Source organism: Indicator indicator, chromosome 11, assembly GCF_027791375.1.
Source record: "Indicator indicator isolate 239-I01 chromosome 11, UM_Iind_1.1, whole genome shotgun sequence".
Taxonomy (NCBI): domain Eukaryota; kingdom Metazoa; phylum Chordata; class Aves; order Piciformes; family Indicatoridae; genus Indicator; species Indicator indicator.
This window is the reverse complement of record NC_072020.1, coordinates 29,389,259-29,414,601: the sequence shown is the minus strand read 5'-3', so window position 1 is coordinate 29,414,601 and position 25,343 is coordinate 29,389,259. Positions and strand designations below refer to the sequence as shown.

The window sequence follows — 25,343 nt, the reverse complement described above, 5'->3', positions numbered from 1 at the left end:
TGAAAGTCTCCAGAGAAGGAGACTCCACAACCTCTCCGGGCAGCCTGTTCCAGTGCTCTGTCACCATCACTGTAAAGAAGTTACTCCTCATGTTGAGGTGAAGTCTTCTATGTTCAAGTTTGTACCCGTTGTTCCTTGTCTTATCACTGTGAAGCACCGAAAAGAGCCTGGCCCCCTCCACTTGACACCCACCCCTCAGCTATTGATAGACATTGATCAGATCCCCTCTCTTCTCCAGACTAAACAGCCCCAGGGCTCTCAGTCTCTCTTCATAGGGGAGATGCTCAAATGTCCTAATCATCCTCATGGCTCTCCATTGGATATATATATTAAATTTAATGATTTAATTTCTGACTGATAGGTTTTCTTGTTTGTGCAAGTTCACTGGAAGTTGGAATGTAGTTCAATTGCTTCCCTCAGGAGAAAAAAGAATCCCCAAATTACTATTTCCTTTTAATATTAAGAAGCAAAATAAAAGTGCAGCCCAGGTTTGTGTCCTTTACAGGTGTTTGTGTGACCTTTCTTCCTGGGGATGAGGACAGCTCTTTCTTGGGTGTGCTTTTAGAAGCAGAGAGGAATGGTTGTTACAGATCGAGTCCATGAAGGGAATTTAGAAGGTCCAGGAGGTCCTGAAGTGTGCTAGGTGACCTGGTGAAGTAGAGAAGATTCATTTCCAAATTCCCAGGAGAAGATGTGGCATCATTCTATGTATCTATGCACCAGCCTCACAAACCACAAGGAAATTGGAGGCCTGGGGAATAAATGTAGTCTCTTTATTTTAATGGAGAGTTTCCCCTACAGTGGGAAAGTAGGTTGCTGAAGGCAAGGAGTCTGTCTTTCTTACCCAAGAGTCTTTTATGTACTTTCAGAAGTGCAAAGGGTTATAGAAGATTACTTAGTGTAAAAAGATGAGTATGCTTTGATGGAAGAGTGCAGTGTTAAAAGAATTTCCTTCAAGAGTGGATTGTTCAGCCAGAGAAAGATTCCTTTCCATTTTTGGCATCATGCTGTATTAATGAGCCTAGAATAAGTATTTTCCAATAGTTCTATCTCTGTACTTTAAAATATTTAAGTCTTGCTGGAAATATATTCTGAATTCCTGTTGTTCTTTCTTGTTACAGGAGCTAGAGTTAATGCCAAAGACAGCAAATGGTTGACTCCTTTACACAGAGCTGTGGCATCTTGTAGTGAGGTAATCTTTTTTTTTAATTACTACTCTGTGTTAAAATAAGGCACCTCAAATTACCTTCTGTTCTTTGTTTCATTTTTAACAAAGTGTAACTATTCCAAACATTTGGAAGTGCAGAACATTTTTGCAGCAGTTTGTTTAACCTCTTGAGGGTGTGTGTATATGTGTCACATGCCAGAGCAGTAAGAAAAGGGAGAAACTGTAAACATGCAGTTCTCAGCTTTGCTCTCTGCCACTTCCTTAGCAGATAATTCTGCATGAACTGTTTTCAAGCCCAGTTTACTTCTCTTAAGGCAACCAGAATGGTTCAGCATGAGAAGTAGGGATGAACTAAAATTTAGCATAGCTTTTACAGCATAATCTTTGCATTTCTTAATTTTTTTTTTCTCTTGCCTGTCTGTTCAGGCATTAAAAACATAAATAAGGCCTACAAAAATCTTTTGTTAAAAACAAACAAACAAACAAAATCCCCACAATTAATGCAATGATAGAATTGAAAATCAATTTAAAAGTTAGCAATGAAATCTGTGGAAAGCTTTTTGAAATCTACCAGTTACACAACTGTGAGAATGCAGTAATGCAAGACAGAAATTTGTTGTTATTCCTGTTATTGTTGATGTCTTAATGAATATTTTAAATGCCTCTAGAAGATCAAAACAGAGAAATTCTGAGCTTGTTATGTGGAAGAGTTTATACAAAATGATCTCCTTTGAGATCCTGAGTCACATCAAGGCTCGTTTCAGTGTGTCCCAAAAAAGAGAATGTTTTTTGTTGGTTTGGGGTTTTTTTTAGGGATTCTGTCTAAATTTTTGTGTGAGACAACAGAATTGAATCTTTTGGTTTTGACAACTATCTACACAAGCCTTGTTTCAGGTTTTGCTTTTGAATTCCCTGGATAAATGGCAGGATTTTACCACTCGCATTAACACCAAAGTTATGTGGAGATTGTGTTGTTCAAAACAGTGTTTGAAAATGAATCTTTGAGGGTGCCTTGATCCCAAATGCTATTTATTCTTCTTGAGGTATTTTTAGACCACCCCTTTGGGAACTGACCAGAGCACTGAATTTTGCTTTCTTCAGTGCTGAGGGACAATGAAAGCTCCTTGTATCAGTAGCACTTGCAGAGAGCAACGCTACAGAAAAAAATGGATCACTGCAGAAAATGCAGCTGTGGTTATTTTTTTTCTTTTTTTTTAATGTGGAATATTTTAAACAAAATACTACCCAAAGGCAAAGAACACATGTAAATCAATCAGACTTTTTTTTTTTTAATCCAAAAGTCACTTGTCAGAATTTTGTTTATAAACACAGTAAGTCACAGGACCTACATATGTGGTTGGTAAATGTAGGCACTGTTTTGCAGTTGCCAGACATACATAGGTTTGGGGCATTAGATGGAAAAAACTGGGGGGAAAAAAGCCCTCTTGATAATTATTTCAGTAAGACATCTGGACTTGCTTTTGGAGCAAAGACTTTGAAACATGCAAAATGTCTGGAATTGTGGATTTAGCTATCAACCACACAAGTCTGAGCAACTTAATGTCAACATGGTCGTGCTCCCCCGGCCTTTATATTTGTGTACCTTGAAAAAAAGAAACCCTAAGCAGATTCACTAATTCTTGAAATTCATTAATCCATATATGCATAAAAATATAAAATACATTATTTTTATTCTGGTACCATGGTGCTCCCTTTTAGAAAAAGGGTAAATAGTTGTTCTAAAGTTTTCTTGTCCAATCATATTTCATAATAATTGTACCAAATCCGTTTCTTAGAGACAGAAGGGTTGTTCCTTTTTTTTTCCATTTAAATTAGAAGCAGGTGACACAGTATTTCCCCTTCTGTGTTTCTGTTTTCTTTTTCAATTGACAGTTGAATAAATTTTGAACATATTAAATATCATTTATTGTAACAAATTGTCAAGTGCTGCTTAGCCTGCTGCTTGCAGCTGAGATTAATACTTGGATATTATATCACTGAGTAATTTGAAATTTCCAATAACTGCTTATGGTAACATTTTGAGTTCAAAGTGCTGACCACCTCATTGTGTGCCCAATGTTTGAGTTGGAAGTCACTCAAGGGAAGGCAGTGTTCATTGTCACGTCGATATCACCAGCAGATTTTTTTTTAATGTGTTCCAGTTGTGTGCACATCTTTTAATGGAATTTGTTTGTCTTTTTGTAAGAAGGGCTGTCTTATTTGTCCAATCTTCAGGGCTTGTGCTTTTAACAAAAGGAAATGAAGAACTGTTTTATTAGGTGGAATTTAGTGCAACATTTTGAAACAGTTTCAGGAGTTTTGCAACAGTATATGTTGAAACTTTTTGTGACCATGCTGTACTTGGTCTGCTCTTCGCTGCTTTTAATAAGCTCTTTGCCATTTCTAGACTTTGACAGTTCAAAAATGTTGCTTTGTCAAATTGATGAATTGGCATTATAAGTTCATAGCACTGTGCTAATCCTTAGAAACTGAAAGAATCCTAAGGAGTTTTATTGAGCTTTGGAAATTAGTTGTGATGACAAAAAGATTTTGCTAGCCAGCTTAAAGAACTGGATGAACCTGGAAATGGTTTATTCAGTTGCATCCTGTAGGGAGTGTATCGCTCATGTTCTTCAGAACATCCCCAAATCTGGATTTATGATAAAGTACAAATCCCAAGGCATGAAACTGTGTTTACAAAAGACCCAATTGTAAACAGCTCTGTTCCTTGGATTATGCAGTCCTTGGATTTAAGGCTACCATGTCATATCTTTACTAAGCATCCTGGGATTTTTTTATATGTTTTCAGGATGCTGTTCAGGTGTTGTTAAAGCACTCAGCAGATGTCAATGCTCGTGATAAAAACTGGCAGACACCCCTACATATAGCAGCTGCAAACAAAGCTGTGAAATGTGCTGAAGCTTTAGTGCCTCTCCTAAGCAACGTGAATGTGTCTGATCGAGCAGGCAGAACCGCACTGCATCATGCAGCCTTCAGTGGACACGTTGAGGTAAGAGTTACTTCTTGGCTTCTTTCCCACTCATCTTTCTGTCCCTCACATTTCTGATGTTTAGTTTTCCCAGTTCACAGAATCACAGAAACATTCAGGTTGGAAAAGACCCTCAGGATCACCAAATCCAACCTAGAACCCTACCAGTTCAACATGAGTTTAAACCCAGTTTAAACCCTGTTTAAACTCATGTTTCTCCCATCACCTCAAACAACCCTAACCCTTATTTTTTTCCTCTTTTTTTAATTTGAATTTGTGTTTTGTATCAATCTGTGTGTAGAGTGGTTGTGGTAAATGCATGTTACATCATTTGTTTGGAAGGTTGTTACAGTGGTCACCTGTCTTAAGACAGAAGCAAATTTGCCCAAGTTAAGTGGAGTTAAACGAGTGATAGATAAATTTACAGTGGGAAAAGAGAAGAAATCTTTCTCTTCAGTAGATAGTGAACATTTCTAGGAACATGTTGTCACTGAAGTGTAGAGGAAAAACATGTAATAAGCTCAAACCTCTGTAATCATCAAGCCCTGAAAAACAGTTGCTGAAAAATTCCCATTGTAATTGTATATAGGTAATTGGGGACAAATTAGCAGTAGGCTGGCTTGTATTTACTGAATCCCTTAGTAATAGCCTGAAGATTTCAAAGATTCCGTGGATTTGCCGCATTTAACCAGGAAACATTTTTGTTGGCATCAAATTTTGTGTTGCTTAGTCACTTCATGATGGCTGCCAAAGTGGACAGCCTTTTTTTTTTTTTTTTTTTTAATGAGTTTATGGAATATTCAGAAACCAGCACATTTAGATCCTTTGAAAACTTGTATATTTTTGTTTTTCTCCTATGTTTTTCTTTGTCTAACTTTAAGCAGAGTTTTCCATTATGAACAGAGGATTTCTTTCTGTTTATCTCAGATGGTCAGCTTACTGCTGTCTAGAGGGGCCAATATTAATGCATTTGACAAGAAAGATAGACGAGCTATACATTGGGCAGCATACATGGGTATGTACTGATTTCAGTTGACTTCCTTTGTGGTAGTGAATTTAAAGTCACCTTATGTTTAGTAGTTCTGTTTAATTCTAGGAAAATTACTTACATTGTAAGCATTGAGGTTTTCTGTGTGTCTTGCCAGAAAACCATTAATATTATCCTTCAAATTGCCTTGTAAATGTGTTTTGGGTTTTGTTGGGCTTCTTTTTTTTTTTTTGTGGTGAGAAAAATCAATTTGTGGAAGAAAGAAAAGTAAGGTAAGTAATTTTTTTTCTTTAAAAGGAAGGAACTGTGTTCCTCAATCAGGAGGAGTCTAATCACAGGTGAAAACTTTTGAAATAATCATAGAAATGTTAGGGTTGGAAGGGACCTGAAGGATCATCTAGTTCCAACCCCCCTGCCATGGACAGGGACAGATGAGTTTGCTCAGAGCCACATCCAGCCTTTTTACTAAATAGAAAGTAAGCAATCAACACAAGGAGCACTTGGAACATTGGGACCATTGCACCAACTTTGGGCACTTTATTTTAAAACAATAATATTTCATCTCTAAAGGTCCAAATTCTTACTTTGCCATTCTTATTCCAGGAGTGGATACTGCACTTGGCAGTACTGTCAGAGTAATGAGCTTCATTGCCTTTTATCAGAGTTTGATTTTATTAAGTGGTTTAAATTGTTTTCTTCAGCATAGCTATAATAAATAGTAGAACTTTGTGTCTAAAGCTTCATTTGTTATGTGGGGAATATAAACCATTGGAAGGTGAACCACAGGAAACACTGATTATGAGTTCTAGGCTGACACCAACAAAACCTTCTTAGCTTCAGCTAATGGCTTTCTTTCTACATAATTCACATGCAACTGCAGATTGTATTTGTGTGGCAGAATGTGTTGTGCCTGTTCAGAAGCCAAAAAACCCAGAAAATGTCAAAAGATAACCTTGGAATATGTTCAACTCATGTCATATATGAGCAGTGAACAGTTAAGTTTTTGTGTCAATTTCAGGGAGAAGTTGGTTGAGATGATTTGATGGTCTTATCTGTGGCATTGAGTATTGTATGTCACTGCTTTGGAGTTGTTCTAGTTATCTAAGCAATGCTTCCCACTCTTGTCAGCAAAGAGCAAATATAAGCAGTAACTTAAAAGTGGAAATACAGTTTTAATCTTACATACTGAGCAAAACAATCATGTGGAGCCTATCATGTCCCCAAAAGCCTTGTACTGAGTTTTGGGGGATGGTGATGAGATATTCCTTGTATGAAATGTGCCCTGATCAAAGGACTGAGTATTCTGATCTTTACAAATGCAAACCACACATTCACAGAATTGGGTGTGTTTATAAGATCTCAGCACTTCTAAAAGTGATCTTCTCACAAACACTTGGATTCACACAAAAGTAGAATTATTAACTGTTGTCATTGTACAACTCTCAGGCCTATTCCACCTTAGTCTCAGGAACCTGAGCATACAGATCTGAATTATCTGAAATAGTGTAAAATAAGGCTGTGAAATCCATATATGAAATGCTAAAGAGAACAACAAGACCCTGCTGAGCTGTCATCAAAGGAAGACGTGAATGTGCCAGTGAATTGTGATGCGATTGTTGCAGAATTAGTACTCCCAGCTTGCTGAAGCTGTAAGATACTCAGCAGTGATAGCAGTGCCTGAAACAGAGAAGTTAAAGAACAATCTTCATTATTCACCCAACGCTCTTTGAAATATTTTGTATTTGGGTTTTGTAATCAACTTGTGCATGCACAGCAGTGTCTGTGACAGGCTGTCCTTCTACCTTACTCAAGGCAATCATTTGCAGAATTTTGTGGAATGAAATTTGTGCAGGAAGTGGCAGAGAATCTGACAAGCATCAGTGAGAGGACAGAGATGTTTTCTGGCATGTGCTCACCTAGATGAGGGAAAATTCTTCTGTTTTATCAGATAAGCGATACTCTAGTTTTAGTCAGTGCTGTTTTGTACATAGGTTATTAATGGGGAAGCTCAGTTAATCAGAAGTGTTTGGGTGGGGAAAATGTAAATATCTAATGTTGCTCAAGCTAAATATCCTTGCAGATGATACAGCAAAAAAAAAAAAGGGGGGGAAAAAAACCCTCCATGACGTTCTCTCTCCCAGTTTAGAGCCATTTTGCACTGCTCCTGTTTGAGGAAAGCCTTAAAGCTTTTCCACCATATAATACTGGCCATGGAATAAAAAAGCAGTTGTGCTTTTCGTCACTACTATTAATAACTTTCTAGGGTTATATCCATTGTTTCCCTTCCTTCCTGCTTTTCACTCGGCTCCATTGCTGTCCAGCTGCAATGCTGTGAGTAAAGTGGACTTAAAATGGACTTTCATTCTTGCCTGCTGGCGTTGCCCTCATTCCTCTATCGGTGTCTCCTCAGCGCTTCCCACTTAAGTACCTTGCTCTTCTCTTCGAGTGTCTTCCACTGATTGCTGCTTGCCTTTTCAATGCAGGTCAGGGATTTGGTTTCGTTTCTGTTTTTTCTTTATACAGTTTTTCTGCCACTGTTCAGTGTCTCTCACTTCTTTCAATATCTTCTGTAGTTCTATCTCATGTAGAGCTTGTTTTCATGCTTCTCCCCGTCACATTTGGGTCAGAAGATGAATACCATGTTGCCATTTGTTTTTCTCTTTCCTATAATTCTGAATTTAGAAGTGAAGTATTGCAGCACTTCACATTGCACTGGTAAATGCTATGTTTTGGATCAGTACAGCTAGGTGAAATGCTTTGTATGTTGTTGGGCATGAAGCATAAAATAAGTATGGTGACTGAATGTTTATCAAAACAGCTTTGTCTATCTTCCTTTGGGTAGACAATTCCTTTTCAAACTTTTGCAAATTCTCTTAGTCATTGTATAAGCAAAGATCCTCAGTTTTTATGAAGCACTTAAACTGAAGGCTGGATTTGATACTTTCTGCTTACATGTCTGACTGGATAAGCATGAGTATTCAGTGTGCCCTTCACCACTTTTTAACTAAGGTAAGGGTGCCATGTGAAAGGTAAAACAAAGAATCCCACATCTGTATGGTCAAGTTACAAAACTGAAGCATTAAACATAATCATGGTCTGTTTAACTCAAGTGTGCTCCTTTATTCTGAAAACTCTGTCATGGTTATCTGTGTATTTTCACTGACTGACTTATTTGGTAGTTAAATTAACCACCAAGCAGAACAATCAGATTTTTTTTTTTTTGGTTACTTCATTTTCATAGCTTTTCTCTGATGGTGCAGTGTCACAGCTGCATGCAGGCTAGCAGAGGAGCATGCAGGCACAGAGATGGGGAGCGATGGTTGCCTTCGCAGCAGTGGTACAGTGTTGGGGCTCCTGCCCCAGCCACAAAGCTGGCAGTGAGAATGATTGCCTGCTACTTCAAGGTGGGCTCTCTGCCCTCCCTTTCCTTTCCCACTCTCTTACCTGGAACTTACCCTAGGTTACCCTTTCCCTGCAGTCCCATTTAACTCTTACTGTCTTCCCAATAACTTAGAGTAGTTGATACTTTCCAAGATTTCTCAGGCCTGAGTCAGTTTTGAAAATAGAGCTTTGTTAAATGATTTGTTAAATGATTTTAAAGACTGTGCAAGGAAAGGAAGCTGGATTTTGCAGGAATATATTTTTATTTGGAAATGGAATATGTTTGTGTTAACTGTGTCAAAATTTATGTTGAAAGCTCTGAGATGGTTAGTGGATGTGTTTGCAGTTCAGGTGAAAAAGACTGAAAGTCACATTCTCTATCAAATTGTTTACAGAAATGTTAGTAAATGCTTACTAGTTACAAAATTATTACACCTCTCTAGTTGTGAAATCTTCTCAGAATTCCCTTCTGTGCAAACAGAAGACAAGATTATATTTTCCTAAATATACAAGATATTTTTGCAGTATAGATGCTATGATTATTGAAAAGGATATGCTCTGGAAATGCTCTCTTCTGGAGATCAATATTTTCGATTGCTTTTATAGTTCATGATAGAATTCTAATACAAGAGCAATTGTTAATTTCCCAGATTGGTTCCTAATGAGTCACATTTTTGTCATGTTCTAACGATTGTCCAGTTACTGAGTTTGTAAACTTGTGCTGGTTCATGTAAAATGCAGCTTCCTTCTTTTTGTCTTTATTCCTTTAGGTCACATTGAAGTCGTGAAACTACTTGTGGCCCATGGAGCTGAAGTGACATGCAAAGACAAGAAATCGTACACACCCTTACATGCTGCAGCATCTAGTGGGATGATCAGTGTAGTCAAGTATCTTCTAGATCTTGGAGTTGATGTAAGGAAGAATAAAACAACGATACATACTACTTTACTATTTAAAATGCTCTTGTTTGTCTTGTAGCACAGTTAGGGACAGGTTATGATACAGTGAAAACAGTATTTCCAAGGATCTTCTTTCATGTGCCTTTTTTGTTCTTAAACCTCTTTCCCCCAAGTAACTTAAGAACCTTGTAGATTTTGCACAGTTTTTTGGAAACAGATTTGTGTTTAGTAGTTTTCATTTGGTATTTCTTAGTTCGGTGGACTGGAAGTCAGGAAATAACAATTCCATTCCTAGCTTTGCTATACAATCCTTTTTTGAACTGCAGGAAATTAAGCTCTTTTGCCTCAGCTATTTGTAAAGAATAGATGTGACTTTCTTACACTACGTAAGTTTTGGGAAATACTAAACACTGAATACTACAATGAGGAAAGCCATATTAATAATTGAGATTCAAAATAAATTGAAAGTCTGTACAGAACCTGGCACTTTGGAAGTGTCTTAGCAACCAGCTGTGAAACTGTAAGGAATCTATGTTGTGCATCTTACAAGACTGGCAAGTGGTGCTAAAGTTCTGTGTTGAGTAGATCAAGCTTCAGTATTGTGCTGTGCACAACAACAAATTCTGCTTCCGTGTATCCCCTGCCCACCCACCATCCTTCCCCACCAAAAAAAAACCCCAAACCCACAACAAAAAAACACCAAACAAAAAAACCCACAAACAAAAAAAACCCAACACACACGCAAAAAACAACACACACAAAAAACCCCAACCAACCAACCAAAAAAACAACAACAAAAAAAGAATTTTGATGGCAACCCATGAATACTGTGGAAAAACCAGGGAGGTCTGTGCTGTGCTTAGTCTGTAGTGTCTGTGCAAATTGCCACGGTTGACGCTTTTCCGGTCTGTGTTTTGTCAAGGTGCATTCTGCATACAGGAAACTGGTGTGGAGACAATTGGAGGAGGTTGGCTCACTTGTAAAGCAGTCGTGCTCTGCCCCAGCACACGCTTCTCAATCAAAGTAGTACATCCAGAATGTGCTTTTAATTTCTGGTTTTGAAGAGCTGCAAAACGTCATGGAGTTGTCCCATGAGATTCTTAGTTGACTGAATTAAATGCTGCGATAATACATTGGTTTTGCCTACTAATAACTAATCTTAGGGTTGTTTTTTTTTTTTCTGCTAGATGAACGAACCAAATGCCTATGGAAATACTCCTCTCCATGTAGCTTGCTACAACGGGCAAGATGTTGTAGTGAATGAACTGATAGACTGCGGTGCTAATGTGAATCAGATGAACGAGAAGGGCTTTACACCTTCGCACTTCGCTGCGGCATCAACGCATGGAGCATTGTGTTTGGAGCTTTTGGTCTGTAATGGAGCAGATGTAAATATGAAGGTAGGTGAATCAAAATCCATCCCTTGGCTCTTCAAGATGCAGTGCATCTTTACCAGAGGTAATTTTTCAGGATCATTGTCAGGATAACGTTTTAAAGTTCCCTGTGGTTGCTGGAGTACTTCTGTGAAAAGTACATAGAGGAAAAAAATGAGCCCAGTATGTTGCTTCAAGGAACTTGATCTGAAAACCTCCATGGAATAATAGCCCAAATGGATAAAGAAGATGACAATACTGTCTGTTCACTCTTGATTATGTTAAAATATCAGAATTCCCCAAATTTGTCTTCCATACTCTGTCCTTATGAGTAAGAGCAAATCATTTGGAAAAAAAAAAGCAAAAGAACTTACTTTTCTTCTTTACATAAGCATTCATGAAATCAAGGATATTTCAGAGAAATGTGTATCAACAGACTAATTGCTGGAGTAGTCGAAGAGCTGATAGCATAAGATCCTAAAATCTAATTAATAAGGAGGAGTTAATTAGAAATACCAAAGTAATTAGATTAGACCAATGGAAAGTCTTCAAACAGATGGGGCTTATAAGACTCCAGCAAAACTCTGTGAGCGGAGTCAGTATGTATTTTACACTTCTACTTGGTCAAAAGTTGTTGATTGCAGACTATTTCTTAGAATCCAGTCTTAGTGTAGGTAGAATTTATAATCCATACAAGCATAAAACCAAACTATAACCTAGATCTTTTATTTTCTCAGTTGTTTAGGATAAGGTCTTGAGATGTGAGACCTCCTGTTTTCTATTTGAGTGGTGGGGGGTTTTTTTGTGGGGGTGGGTTGGTTGATTTTTGTTTGTTTGTTTTTGCTGTAGTAATGAAAACTTAATTGTGTTCAGAAATATTCGTTGGCAGTATGTGGAGTCCTTACAGGTTTCATACTGGGGACAGTGGGAAACGGGTCTGTGGAATGAAAAGCCCAAGTGTGTTCTTCTTAAAAAAAAAAAATACTGTTGAAGCTATTTGATGTGGAAAAATCTTAGATGTATGTTGCTGCTCACTTTTACTTATATTTAAATATCAAAGTAATTTAATGAAAATGTACTTAAACTCAGTTGTGGAGAAATTCATCACCGAAAGCGCCCTGGAGAAGACAGGAGCTGTGCTGCAGGACTTATTGCCAGCTTTTCCTAAAATACACTGGTCTCAGTTCACTTTTGTTGCAAGCTTTCTGCTCTGCATAATGTCCCAGACTGTGGATATGACTGAGGGTTTGGCTGACATGTCCTACGTTCTTGGAACATCAACTCTCAGTAATATATGTTCTGTCCTGAAAATAATCCCACAATGTTAAACATAATAATGATTATCTATGGGTGTTACTACACAAAGGAGATCAAAAGAGAAACAAATATCCAGCCCTAACAATTCTATGATTACCACGCAAACATTTACTGTTTTCCTATATGCTGGGTTGCAAGGGTTCATGACTTTGTGCATATTTCTGATGTAGAAGAAAGTGGAGAGGTCTTCATTTCAGAAAGGAGTGCAGCCAGATGGTGGTTGTGTTTTGGCTATTCATTTTCAAATACACCTTAATTGTTGGTTAGGAATCAAAATGGAAAACTTTCCAACATTTGATTAGGGTAATTATACACTGTTAAAGATTACTGTCATCTTTATGTTTGAACTTAAAATCCCTGTTTCACATATGGTATACACTGTAAATATCTACTATTAGTCAGTTATAACAGTAAGTAACCTTAGAAATTGTGTAAGGAATGGCTAAGAGCTTCAAAGTGACTGGCAAAGTTCCTGAACTCTTTCAAGTTCATAATGTGAGTGAACTTTTGTTTAGAGCTGACAAAAGAGGTTTTAACATCAGAGATAAAATTTGTTTTCTTCCTTCTCATTGAAGTTGAAGTTTTGGGATACAAAGTACAGATTTGATGGCTTTTGTAACTTCAAATAAAAATAAAAATTAATCATTAGAGATTTAGTATGGGGGAAACCCAGGTTTTCCCTTAAGCTGCTTCTGAGACAACAATGATTTTTGCTGAACTGGGAAATGTAGCCTGAAGCATATGAGAGAGATGAGAATTTGAGTTGAAGTCTTAAGAGCTTGGTAAGGATTCAGCTGGTGAAGTTAGCCTGCTTCAAAAGAAAATGTCTTTACCATGGAAAGAGTTACTAGCTTTAGCTGTACTTTGGCTGTAATTAGAATGTGTTGATTTAGTAATTATCAGAACTGTTGAGTGCAAAATTAAGCAAGTAGGGTTGTGTAGAGATTTTAAGCAACATGTGTCTCCATTGTAATTCTATTAATAGCATTTCTGTGGATTTATACCAGCCAGTAGGACTGAATATAGCCTCTGAATTTGCTCTTGAAGGTCTGAACTGCCTTACTTTCTATATGAAAACTTACCACTTGCACTGTTCAAAAGCTCAAGAATTGAGGCAAAAGAAAATAATTTCCAAGGCAGCTTCTGCTTCCCTGCAAAGGGCTATAAGGATAAATCTTTGATTTACTTAGAAGAACAATCCCTAAAAAACAGCAAAGGTAAATTGAAATAGAATATGATGGGTAGTAAAGAACAGTTTGTAGAGTTAAAATGGGATGCTATTAGAGTGTTCTTACTATTTACTGAAGCCAGACTTACTCAGTTTCCAAATACTGAGGTTGGAGTTCAAATTAGTTTTTAACGTTGTTACAAGATTTGGGTTTCATCATAATTATATTGCTTGTGTAATCTAATTCAATAATTCCCTCCTGTGTGCAACTCCTTTTGTGATTTTAGGGGTGGCAGAGTGGGGATGGATGTTAATCTAGGTGCAGACTATGCAGTGCTTACTATTAAAGCCCTTTCTGCTGTGGATGACCTCATGGGGAGACAAAAGGGAAATGCTCTTACTCTTGCTGACTGGTGGACAGTAAATGCTTGTGCCACATCTGTGGGTGCTGGCCACATCTCAAGCGAGTATGCAGAGGAAGATAATAGACAGTAAAAATAAGTTATATGGTTTCTATCATTTCTTTGTTTTTGTAGCCTTGTCAGTGTCTGTATAATACCATAGAACAGTGAACCCTGTTCAGTATTGCTCATTACTGCAGCACTCTCTTCTCACTATTCAGGATTTCCACGCCTGGAAGAACACTTTGAAATAAGCATGTAATGGGACAGTAATAATTGTTTTATGGGGCCCCTTGCTGCTTGGAAATTCAGTGACCTAAATAGAAAAAATACTTGACTTCCATTGATGATAGTAGAACAGGAGAATTGTTCCGGGGGAGGTAGGTTTTACTTGGAGGAATGCTGTGACTTAGACCCACATTTCCTCTCAGTAAGGCGCAGTAGTTTGAGTACAGTTAATATCTGAGTATTCACTTAGAACGCTCTGTGTTCTGTGTCAGTTCTTTCTGCCTAGTGGCAATTACTGTTCTTAGCAAATTTTGTGTGATTTTGAGTGTTTTGTAGATATGTTTTTCTCTGGTGATAGAGGAAATTTGGGTGATTTCTTTCCCATTGCTACATTTAATTGAGTTTCACTGCGACAAAAGTTATCATTAGCTCATAGTTATTCTATCACGTGCTGTGATCCTCTCTGATCTTGTAAAATCAGACAGTTGTAGTGAACATGAAAATTTCACACCAACCTCTGTCTAAAAGAGTCTCCAGCAGACTTTTGGTAATACTTTGGAGCAGTTTGGTTCCAAAGGAAAAGGCAAGAAGACACTTTTGCACAATGACAGCAATTAGTGATACTTCAATACATACATTCATAGTGTATATTCCACAGACCATCTTTCTCTTTTTAACTTTGTGTCTTGTGAACATTTCATGCTTTCAAAGCCAGCCTTTAAAATTCACAGGTGCATATGCATGTGCATCCAAGAGTGCTTTTCTCTGTCACGTTTTCATGTGTGAGTTTGTAGGGACTTTTTTCTGGCATAAACTGTTCCCATTACCTGTGCTGAAGTATAGGGTGGGGAAAAATATCATCCTAAAGTAAGAATAAAAGAAATAAAATTATTTTTGTAAGTGCTTTGAGAATTTTTTTAAATTCTCTCACACGTTCCTGTTAGCCTACTTGAAGTACACCTTTAGTGGGTGAATGACTTAAGTGCACGTTGGGTATGTTTGTGAAACATGTAGTGCTAATTATGGTTGAGAAGTTCTACAATAGGATTACTTGTGGTTGATGATAAATTACCTCCAAATACCACTTTACAGAAATTTCCATGAAATGCATGAGCTTTTTAATGTGTTTTCTTTTAATATCATGTGTAAAACTCTGTAGTAAACACAGTGATTTTTCTTTCAAGAAACAAACTGAATTTAAAGAAATACTGTCTTTGTTTAGACTTGGATGGGGGAAGAATTGGACATAGGTTTGTTGCTGATGTTGAGTGCTGTCATCGTCCTCTCCAGAGTGATTATCCCAGAGGCACAACTTAGAGTGGACATCACCAAGTTGTCACTCACAGCTGGAAGTGTGAGCAGCTGTTGAGAGTAGCTTGCCTTATCATGCCAGCCTCCATCTTGCAGAATTGCATAGAAATTATTCAGATGAGGGAGCAGAGTGGAAAAAAGGAAGTAGAAGAATGTCTTTTTCCTTTTTTTGTCTTTCTCAGTTCTGTGGGATTACTATTCTTGACTATAACTAAACCTCTGTGGGTTTTTCTTTTCCAGAGTAAAGATGGGAAAACACCTCTACACATGACAGCAATTCATGGGAGATTTTCAAGATCTCAAACCATCATTCAAAATGGTAAAAAGGGGAAGGGGCTGGTTTTGTCATCAGCTTTCCAGTATTATGAATATTTTCCTCCTCTTACATTGATAACAATGCACTGATTTTTTTTTTCATATTCAATTGTAGTTCAGTTCATGGGGGAGCATATCTCCTTCTAAAGTTTGATAAGGTACATTGAAGAACCGTTTTTCTTTCAAAATACAGAAATACATTTCATTTCTCTTCCACAGCCTAGGCTGTGGAAAGTTTATCCCAGATGATTTTCAGGGAGAAATTGAATGAAATTCAACAAGGGCACCTGGGAAAGAACAACCCCAGGTATCAGTGTAGGTTGGGGACTGACCTGCTGGAGAGCAGTGAAGGAGAAAAGGACCCTGGAGGTCCTAGTGGATGGAAAGTCAACCATGAACCAGCAATGTGCTCTCGTAGCCAAGAAGGCCAATGCCATTTTGGGGTGGATTAGAAGGGCTGTGGTTAGTAGGTTGAGAGAGGTTCTCTCTCTCTCTCTCTCTCTCTCTCTCTACTCTGCCCTGGTGAGGCTGCATCTGGAGTATTGTGTCCAGTTCTGGCCCCTCAGTTCAAGAAGGACCTCTGGGAACTGCTTGAAAGAGTCCAGCACAGAGCCACAAAGATGATTAAGGGAGTGGAACATCTTCCTTGTGAGGGGAGACTGAGGGAGCTGAGGGCTCTTTGAGAAAAGGAGACTGAGAGGTGACCTCATTCATGTTTATAAAGATGTAAAGGGTGACTGCCAAGAGGCTGGAGCCAGGCTCTGCTCGGTGATGTCCAATGATAGCACAAGGGAAAGCTGAGGCATAGTGAGTTCATGGAAACATGAGGGGAAAAAAAATTCACTGTGGGGGTGACAGAACACTGGAAGAGGCTGCCCAGGTGGGTTGTGAAGTCTCACTCTCTGGAGATACTCAGGACCTGCCTGGATGTGTTCCTGTGTGATCTGGTCTAGGTGATCCTGCTCTGGCAGGGCGGTTGGAGTGGATGAGCTTTTGAGGTCCTTTCCAGCCCCTTACATTCTGGGATTAATAAAATGGTTTTCCCTGTTTTTCTTGGTATTAATACTAAATACCACTGAAAGCTGTATAGTTGGGTTTTTTTTAAGCTGTATAGACTTTTATTTTCTTTTTTAATCCATAGTAGTCATTCACAATTGTTAATTTTTCTTACATTTTCTAGCAAGTACCTGTATACCAGCATGTATTCTTATAATTACTTTTTGTTATAGGAGCTGAAATAGACTGTGAAGATAAGAATGGAAATACTCCTTTGCACATAGCAGCCAGATATGGCCATGAGCTATTAATCAACACTCTGATTACAAGCGGTGCTGACACTGCAAAGTAGGTAACTTGGCTGAGATGGATGCAAGCTGAGAAAGTTTAGAAAATTTATTTATTTATTTATTTATTTATTTATTTATTAGAATAATAAATTGGGATTGTTTTTTAATGGCATCTTCAACTTTAAATTGGAAATACTTTGTGCTCTACACTGTACTGTACTTTTAAGTAGCTGCTCAGTACTTTGCCGTTTGTACAAAAATAAATAGATTTCCCTTGAAGTTTTAATAGGCTGTTTCACTGACTTAATGCATCCTGCTAGCTTGAAGGAAAGAATTTAATATGTGAGGCTTTCCTAAGGCTCAGTATTGTAATTAGGTGGTTTGCTGAACCCACCATGCCTGTGCACTTTGGCACACAATCATGTTTGCTTTATTTTAATTGTAATGAAACTGTGATACCTGATTATGGTGTATCTTAGGCGGGGTATACATGGGATGTTTCCTCTCCATTTGGCAGCATTAAGTGGATTTTCAGACTGCTGCAGAAAGCTCCTCTCATCAGGTAGGATACTCCTTAAAAATCTTATGGTTGCTTTGTACCTTTTTGTTTGTTTGGGGTTTGTGGTTGGTTTTGTTTGGGGTTTTTTCGGTTGGTTGGTTTTTAGTTTGTTTTATGCTTTGGTTTTATTTTGGGGCTTGTGTTGGTTGGTTGGTTTGTTCTATTCCATAGATTAGCTTTTAATTAAGTATTAATTTAATGATACAGAAAAATCTTTATAGTTTGCTAATAGCCTGAGGGCAGTGATTGGGTGATGAGCTGTTTGTAGTTATAGTGAACGCAGACTTTTACAGAAGTAATCAAAAAAAACAGAATTCATCCAAATTGAAGTAATGTATGTATAAATGTTGTGTGTCTGTGTTTGAAGTTGGCCATAGAGGCAGGATGACAGGTTCAGATTATAATGCAATTTCCAGGAGAAAGACTAATCTTCTTTTAAATGGAGCATCATCTGTTTCTCTTCCATGGTGCTTTTAGCTTAGTACAGATCAGACTATTCCTTTCTTTTTCTGTAGTGGACACTTACTAGCTCTGAAGACTCTATAGACTACATTAAGAAACTGTTACATTGGTGGTATATTGTTAATTAAATGCACACCAAACTGTACTTTGCTTTCATTATTTGATTCTTCCCTGAAGTGGTGGAGGGTTATAAAGTTTTTACTTCCCTTGTTGTCTGAAGTCTGCTCTAGTGTGAATTCTGAGAAAGTAGACTTGTCTGAAGGATTGTGGGAGCTTCAGGAGCAGAAGAACCACCTAAATGGTTGTACATTAATATGAAGGCACTTCATGTTTATTGAAAAACTAAAAGTGGAGGGCAGAGGGCTGGGGAAAAAGAAGAGTAAGAAGTTGCTTCCCTAGCTTTATATTATCTGCTAGAGAAGCCTAGGAGAAGAACTAGAGGAGTATAGATATAAGTACCACTGGTAAGGCTTCTTCCTTCACTCTCCTGTCATTAACAAGCTTGCAAGGATTTCCTCTAGGACTATATTTCAATTGGATGCATTCAACATGAGGAATACTGTGGCTCTTTCAGCTTTCTGATGTGGTGATTTGCTGGCCTTGCTCTTAACTAGAGATACAATATGGGAAGGGAATCCATGAGGCAGATTTGCAGGTGGTGTCTGTGACTTTCTATGAGCTGAGCAAACTTGGATGTAAATCTAGCATGGAGCATTTGAGGACTTGAAGAGTATGTTCAGCCTTCAGACTGCTAACAGCTTACTAGTACATGCTTTGGGTGTAGGGATTGGTGTCTGCAGGCGATGTCCTTTCAGTTTTGGGATGAAGAGTCCTTTATGTAAATTAATAACCTCTGTGTTTTAAACTGATGAATGGTCTTGTGAAGACCTAAAAAAAAAAAAAAAAGTTAGCATCAATCTGCCTTGTCCCAGTAGTGAATGACTACTGAAGTACACAGTGAAATCCCCACCTAGGGAAGTAGAGAGGCATCAAAGACTACTTTTCAAACTATCTTAAACAGATTGCCTATTGAAATGGGAGGAGAAAGTAGTGGTGCATATGAGACCTGCATTTTGGAGGATATAGAGTAGGAAAAACAGTCTTAAATAGTAGTGCTCTTGAATAACACATCAGTTGTTGTTCACTACAGTTGTTATTAGAACAATTCTGAAAAGGGAAAAAGAAAAAATTTAAATGACGTTCTCAGGCAAAAGCACCAAAATAGATTTAATGAAGGAGCTAACTATACAAGAGCAAGACACTTAGGAAAATATAATAGCTTTCTCCAAACAATTATGGAGCTTTGAAACCCAAATTAATTTGGTAATCTTTGTGTCAGAGTAGTAGTTGGATATGGAATTGAATAGTTAGTGTCCTTGGATTTGAAGTTCCTTAGTTCACAGAACTTGGGAAGAGAAAACAAAAAATGTTCTCCAGCCTTCTCTGTAACCAGTTCCTGTTCACAGCCTTTCCCTGGGACTGAAGGCCTAAACTCAAGGAGGAAATTTAAGTAGCTTCTGCATTTAGTAATGCTGATGTCCTCCTCTGTTAAAAAAGAAATAATCTTTGCATAACACTGACTAAATTCTAGCATATTCTTAAAGTTTTTTATTTCCTTCCTATGTTTTATATTCAATGCTAAATTACACAGAAAGGTTAGCAGGCAAAGAAGATAGGAAGGAGCATAGCCTCTTGTCTCAGTGCAGCTAAGTGGCTTTTCACTTTATCCCTTTCAGTTTTACTTGAATGCCTGTTCTTCCAGCTATTGGGAAGAAATTTATTTCAATTTGAGTACATTTTAAGTGAACAGCTGTTAAGTTTGCTTAGCAAGCATTTCTCTTCAGAGCAGATGAGAGCAGTTTTGTGAAAGGTGGTGTTACATAATGATTTCACAAAACACTTGCTTTGTAGGTTTTGACATTGACACACCAGATGACTTTGGCAGGACTTGTCTTCATGCAGCTGCAGCTGGAGGGTATGTAAGAAGCATTCATGCTTTCAGACTTGGTGTTCTTCTTTATTTTTTTTGCCTGATCCTTCTTGTTCTGTTTGATTATTTCCTCTGCTTTTCCTGCCCTCTCCCCTTGGAATTTATGTAAGCATGAAAATAATTTAAACATGGATTCGATCTACAATAAATAAACAAATTATTTGGCTCAATAAGTAATTGGTGTACAGTGCCCCAGTATCATCAGCCTTACCTTAGGTTTATGTTTGGGGATGAACTGAATTCTATTTTTAAATTCTCATGCATGATGATACCATTTTTAGAGTCCACAGCCTTCAAGGATGTCACACCCAGCTAAGATCAGGGTAGCACATAAGATGGAGAACAGCAATTTGGGGAAATTCTGTTTTACTGTATCCATAAACAAAAGATCCATCTAACTAAATTTAAAGCCATAATTAAATTCTAGAGTTTAAGTGGATGAACTACTTGCTCATCACTTGAATTTCATGATCCATATTGATTATTGTTATTGTAGGTTTTCTACAGCAGCTACTCAAAATTGCTTGGAAGAATTGCATAATGAATTTCATGACAGGCTTTGTTGGAGACAAGAACTCCATGATACCGATATTTTCATTTTTCTTTTGCAGTGTTGCTTAAGCAATACTGTTAAACAGTCATTTGAGCAGAGAGGGTGCACTTGCAGCCCAGAAGGCAAATCACATCCTAGGCTGCCTTAAAAGCAGTGTGGGCAGCAGATCCAGAGAGGTGATTCTGCCACTTTGCTCTGGTGAGACCTCACCTGGAGTACTGTGTGCAGGTCTGGAGCCTTCAATACAGGAAGGACATGGACCTGATGGAGAGGGTCCAGAAGAGGACAGGCTGAGGGAGCTGGGGCTGTTCAGCCTGGAGAAGAGGAAGCTCCAGGGAGACCTAATAGCAGCCTGCCAGTACCTGAAGGGGGCTATAGGAAGGATGGAGAGAGACTGTTTTACAAAAGTCTGCAGTGACAGAACAAGGGGTAATGGCTTCAAACTAGAGAAAGGCAGATTTAGATTGAATGTTAGGAACAAGTTCTTTACTATGAGAGTGGTGGAGCACTGGAACAGGTTGCCCAGGGAGGGAGGTGGTTGAGACTCCTTCCCTGGAGCTATTCAAGGTGAGGCTGGATGAGTCCCTGGGCAGCCTGATCTAGTTGGGGATGTCCCTGCTGACTGCAGGAAGATTGGACTGGATGAGCTTTGGAGGTCCCTTCTGGCCTGGGCCATTCTATTATTCTAAGTCAAAAGATACTTGATAAATACATCCTTGTTGCAAGTTATTGTGCTCAAAATGCTGTCTCCTCCTATCAAACCCCATAACTTGTCACACATCCCCTTATTTGCCTACAGTTAAGGGAAGTTACTCTAGATAGTGTTTAAACTATTAGCAGTGTTGCACATCTATTAGAATGAACATTTTGTATTTAAAATTGATTACAGTAAAAAGAAAAATATTTCTGTTGCAGCTTACATATATTTTTTTTTTATGGCCAACTAGACTAAAAGCTTGCCTCCGTGCTGGAATCCCTATAGCAAAAAGCATGTGACACACAGGTGTTACTGTTTGTTTGCTTTAAAGAATATTCAAGTAGGTTAATGTTTATGTGCTTTGATGCTTTCTGTTTGACAACAATGCCATTTCTGTATGTGGACTTCAAATAACTGGTATTCTTTCCTGATCTGGTCCTGCAATTATCAAATTTGTTATGCATATTAAAAAAAAATCACAGAATATTAGGGGCTGGAAGGGACCTCAAAAGATCATCTAGTCCAACCTCCTGCCAGAGCAGGATCACTTATACCAGATACACTTATCAAATATATTTATTTACCAACACTTTCAGTTCAGTTGAAAATAATGTGTGAGATGTCTTGAGAAGACTGAGAGGGGATCTGATCAATGTCTATCAATATGTGAGGGGTGGGTGTCAAGTGGAGGGGGCCAGGCTCTTTTCAGTGGTTCACAGTGATAAGATAAGGAACAACAGGTATAAGCTGGAACGTAGAAGATTTCACCTCAACATGAGGAGAAACTTCTTTACAGTGAGGGTGACAGAACACTGGACCAGGCTGCCCATGGGGGTTGTGGAGTCTCCTTCTCTGGACACTTTCCAAACCCCGCTGGATGCATTCCTGTGCAGACTACCCTGAGTGATGCTGCTCTGGCAGGGGGGTAGGACCTGATGATCTCTTGAGGTCCCTTCCAACCTCTGATATACTCTGAGACTGTGATATGTGTAGCAGTTCTGATATCTGCAGAGGCCGGTATTAAGGAAATAAAATCTGCAGTCACAAATAAAGTTGCATTGATTTAATAGGAATTTGGAGTGCCTAAACCTTCTGCTAAATACTGGTGCAGACTTCAACAAAAAGGACAGATTTGGGAGGTAAGTCATTCTAAATTTCAGTATTGTAAAAGGCTGTTCAAAGTGTTACAGGAGTAGCATGTTTCTATGTGGGCAAGTCTGCATGGTGAGTTTAAGATGCAGTGTCTCCAATAAGCCATTCTTCAGCATATGTTATCTGAAATTACAAACATATTTTGCTTGTTGTGTTCTGTTAAGTAGGTGTTCAGTTTTGTAATAATGACTGAGTTCCAGATTTGACTGTTTTTTATGAACCTTTTTAGCTTGTAACAGATCTAATGAGCTTAAATTGCTCTGATCCAAGGACAGTCATGATGTTTTCCAGATAATGTATTAGTCACACCTATAAATCTGTTGCTATTTCTAAGCTTTGTTATTGAACAAAAGTCCATTATTTTATTATAAATGCTTCACTTTTTTCCTTTCATTGTATCTACCCTTTTCTGTTTCCTCATTCATGCTGTGAACTCTTCAGGAATTGTATTATTTTCTATTTTTAGTATAGGGTTATTTAAGTTTAGAATGCCTGATCGGTACTGGTGTAAAAAACTCACCTCACATCATGGAAAAGATAATTTTCCAGGATGTGAATGGCAGGAGTAGGACATGAAGAAACTGTTATGGATCCAAAGTTAGAGTTTGCTTTAAATAGAACTTCCATCCTTTCCTGAGAAAGGAACAATTACTTGTCATACCTTTTCTTGGTTTGCTTTGGTGTTATATGTGTGTTACACAAAGCAATTACTTCAGGAGTGGGAAAAGATTAAAATAGTTTAAAATGAAGAGAAATGGGGGGAAAGTAATTTTAAGACAGAGGCAAGAGGCAGGATACTTTAAAGTGCCTGACAGTCTCCTGAAAATTGAGATATTTATAGTAGCAATCTCTTTTAAAATAGAAAATTAAACTCTGAGTCATCTTAGATCTTCTGAAATTCTATTTGAACTGGTTTATTTAGAGAATTAGGGATTTGAAGCTGGACAAAGTGTCCTCTCAAGTGACACATCAATATTTCATGGGTTTGTTGTAAGGAAACAAGGTATAGCGTTCGAAGTTTCCTTCCACATTACCTCTGCTATATTAGTATTGTTAAAAATTAATAAATCATGCTTGCCTCTTAGACAAAGCACTGGCTGTTTGTTGGAAACGCTGACTTGTTAGTTTTCATATTTTTTGACCTTTTTTAGTTGCTCTGCACTTCTTAGATCTGTCCATAGGTTTCGTTGTGGCTTAAAATTACTTAACAGTGTTTCTAATGTAATCTTGATTTTTTTTCTCTATATGTTTGCTCAAGAAAATTCATATAAAACTTCACTTAATACAAACTGTGTGTGCATATTTTGGCTGGCAAGTAGATACTGTTCTGCATTATTAAGTGGCCCCTTTTTTAATGTCACAGTAATGCCTTCTTCACCACCAAAAATTGTTTGAAAATGTAAGGAGGATTTAAGATTCATTTTATTTACTTTTTCTCTATAGATAATATTATTTTGGTGTTATTTACCATTGTACTTTTTATTTAAATGTGTACTAAAGAACTCCACTCCATTATGCTGCTGCCAATTGTAATTATCAGTGCCTGTTTGCCCTTGTGGGATCTGGAGCTAGTGTGAATGACCTTGATGAGAGGGGTTGTACACCTCTGCACTATGCAGCTGCATCAGACACAGACGGAAAGTAAGTGGCATGCTTTGTACTAAAGACTTTCTCCTTAGAAATATTTGAGCTGTGATAGTTGTGTAAGCTCTTCCTAGCTTTTCCTGCATATTTGCCAAAGGCTTTTTCTTTTTTTTTTCTTTTTTTCTTTTTTTTTTTGGGGTATTTTTAAAGGTTAATCTTGCCAGTGGGGTGGTTCATTGTGTTTTGAATACTTCAGGTAACAAAGATTTCAGAGAAAAGTGAACAACAGTAAAATGTATTGTAATTTTATATATGTAATGCAGGTGTTCTAATTCAGGAATTCATTTGGAACAGAATTTTTAATCCCCCCTACTGTTTAATGGTTGAGTAAATATCCTCTGTGGTGGTTGTTAATGGCAGCTTTGAGCAGTAAAGGGTCATATAGCTTTAAAATCAAATTCTGATGAGGTCTAGTCTGTTTTATGAAGGGTTTTTAATGTTGAACCTTGTCAGAAATACACTGTAAAACTAGATGACAGTAGGCTTAAGACAGAATAGAAATGAATTTGATGTTTTAAGACGAGATGCTTTGTCCATCTGGTGTTTGATTAAATTATTTATCATCGGTGTTACAACTCCATCATTTATTTCTGTGCTAACAAATTTTTGTGAAGTAGTTGTACTTTCATTAGTTACTACTTTATTAATGAAGTACAGCCAGAAACTTTGATAAAATCAAAAATTTCTGTGCATGTTTATTTTTTTTAACTGATGGTTATATTTAACATTGTTCATTTATTAATTGCTTAAGTGCTTACTTGGAAAGCTTATGCAGATAGCACAAAACTGATGAATTTACTTAAGCTCCACCCATGGTATATGTTGAGGAGACTTGAGAAGAGTACCACTTGCATTTGCACACACTCCCCTGCACAGGTCAGAACAAGCTGGTGTGCAGCATTGCACCTCAAACGCATACAGTGGCAGCTTCTCTGGAAATGAACGCTGCTTAGTGCCATACCATCTTGTTTTAATACAGCACCTCTTAAAAGGTGAGGTAGCAGTAGGAATGAGGTGGCACATAACTTACAGATTGGGTTTTGAAGGATAAAGAAAGAATACTTTTGTGGTCATTTAATTAATATTTACAGTGTGTGCCCTTTTTATTTTAGAGCCGAATTTCAAAATGAAATTGTGGCTTGTTAGAAATAATTTCAATTCCTACTGGAGTCTGCTGAGATAATTTTACTTCAACTGCCCTCTTACAAGTTGAGCCAGGATTAATTTTAACTTCACAGTTGCTCTGAAAACCTCCAGGCTTACAATGGTTCTTCAGATGACATCGTTTTGCCATCTGTCTTATAAAAGGCAGAAGCAAGAATGATGATGGCAATACGGCAGAGCTTTGGGAGGTAACTCAAATAATCATCTCTGGAAGCTACATGATATTGCCTTTCTGATTAAGAGTTGGCTCTCTGGAGCACAGGCTGCAAAGCAGAATGGCCTAAGGAGAAGCATTTT

At 37.8% G+C, this 25,343-nt stretch overlaps 1 protein-coding gene across 2 annotated transcripts in view; it reads left to right on the top strand.

Annotated features, from left to right (window-relative positions):
• ANKRD28 (ankyrin repeat domain 28) overlaps positions 1 to 25,343 on the top strand; it is an 80,709-nt gene that overhangs the window by 31,609 nt on the left and 23,757 nt on the right. For both annotated transcript variants that reach the window (XM_054384987.1, XM_054384986.1), the window contains exons 4-14: positions 1,122 to 1,192; positions 3,978 to 4,178; positions 5,085 to 5,172; positions 9,297 to 9,439; positions 10,614 to 10,826; positions 15,465 to 15,543; positions 16,769 to 16,883; positions 17,305 to 17,387; positions 19,758 to 19,821; positions 22,157 to 22,225; positions 23,739 to 23,879. In XM_054384987.1, the coding sequence (XP_054240962.1) occupies positions 1,122 to 1,192; positions 3,978 to 4,178; positions 5,085 to 5,172; positions 9,297 to 9,439; positions 10,614 to 10,826; positions 15,465 to 15,543; positions 16,769 to 16,883; positions 17,305 to 17,387; positions 19,758 to 19,821; positions 22,157 to 22,225; positions 23,739 to 23,879 (1,267 nt within the window). The remainder of the gene's footprint in view (positions 1 to 1,121; positions 1,193 to 3,977; positions 4,179 to 5,084; positions 5,173 to 9,296; positions 9,440 to 10,613; positions 10,827 to 15,464; positions 15,544 to 16,768; positions 16,884 to 17,304; positions 17,388 to 19,757; positions 19,822 to 22,156; positions 22,226 to 23,738; positions 23,880 to 25,343) is intronic.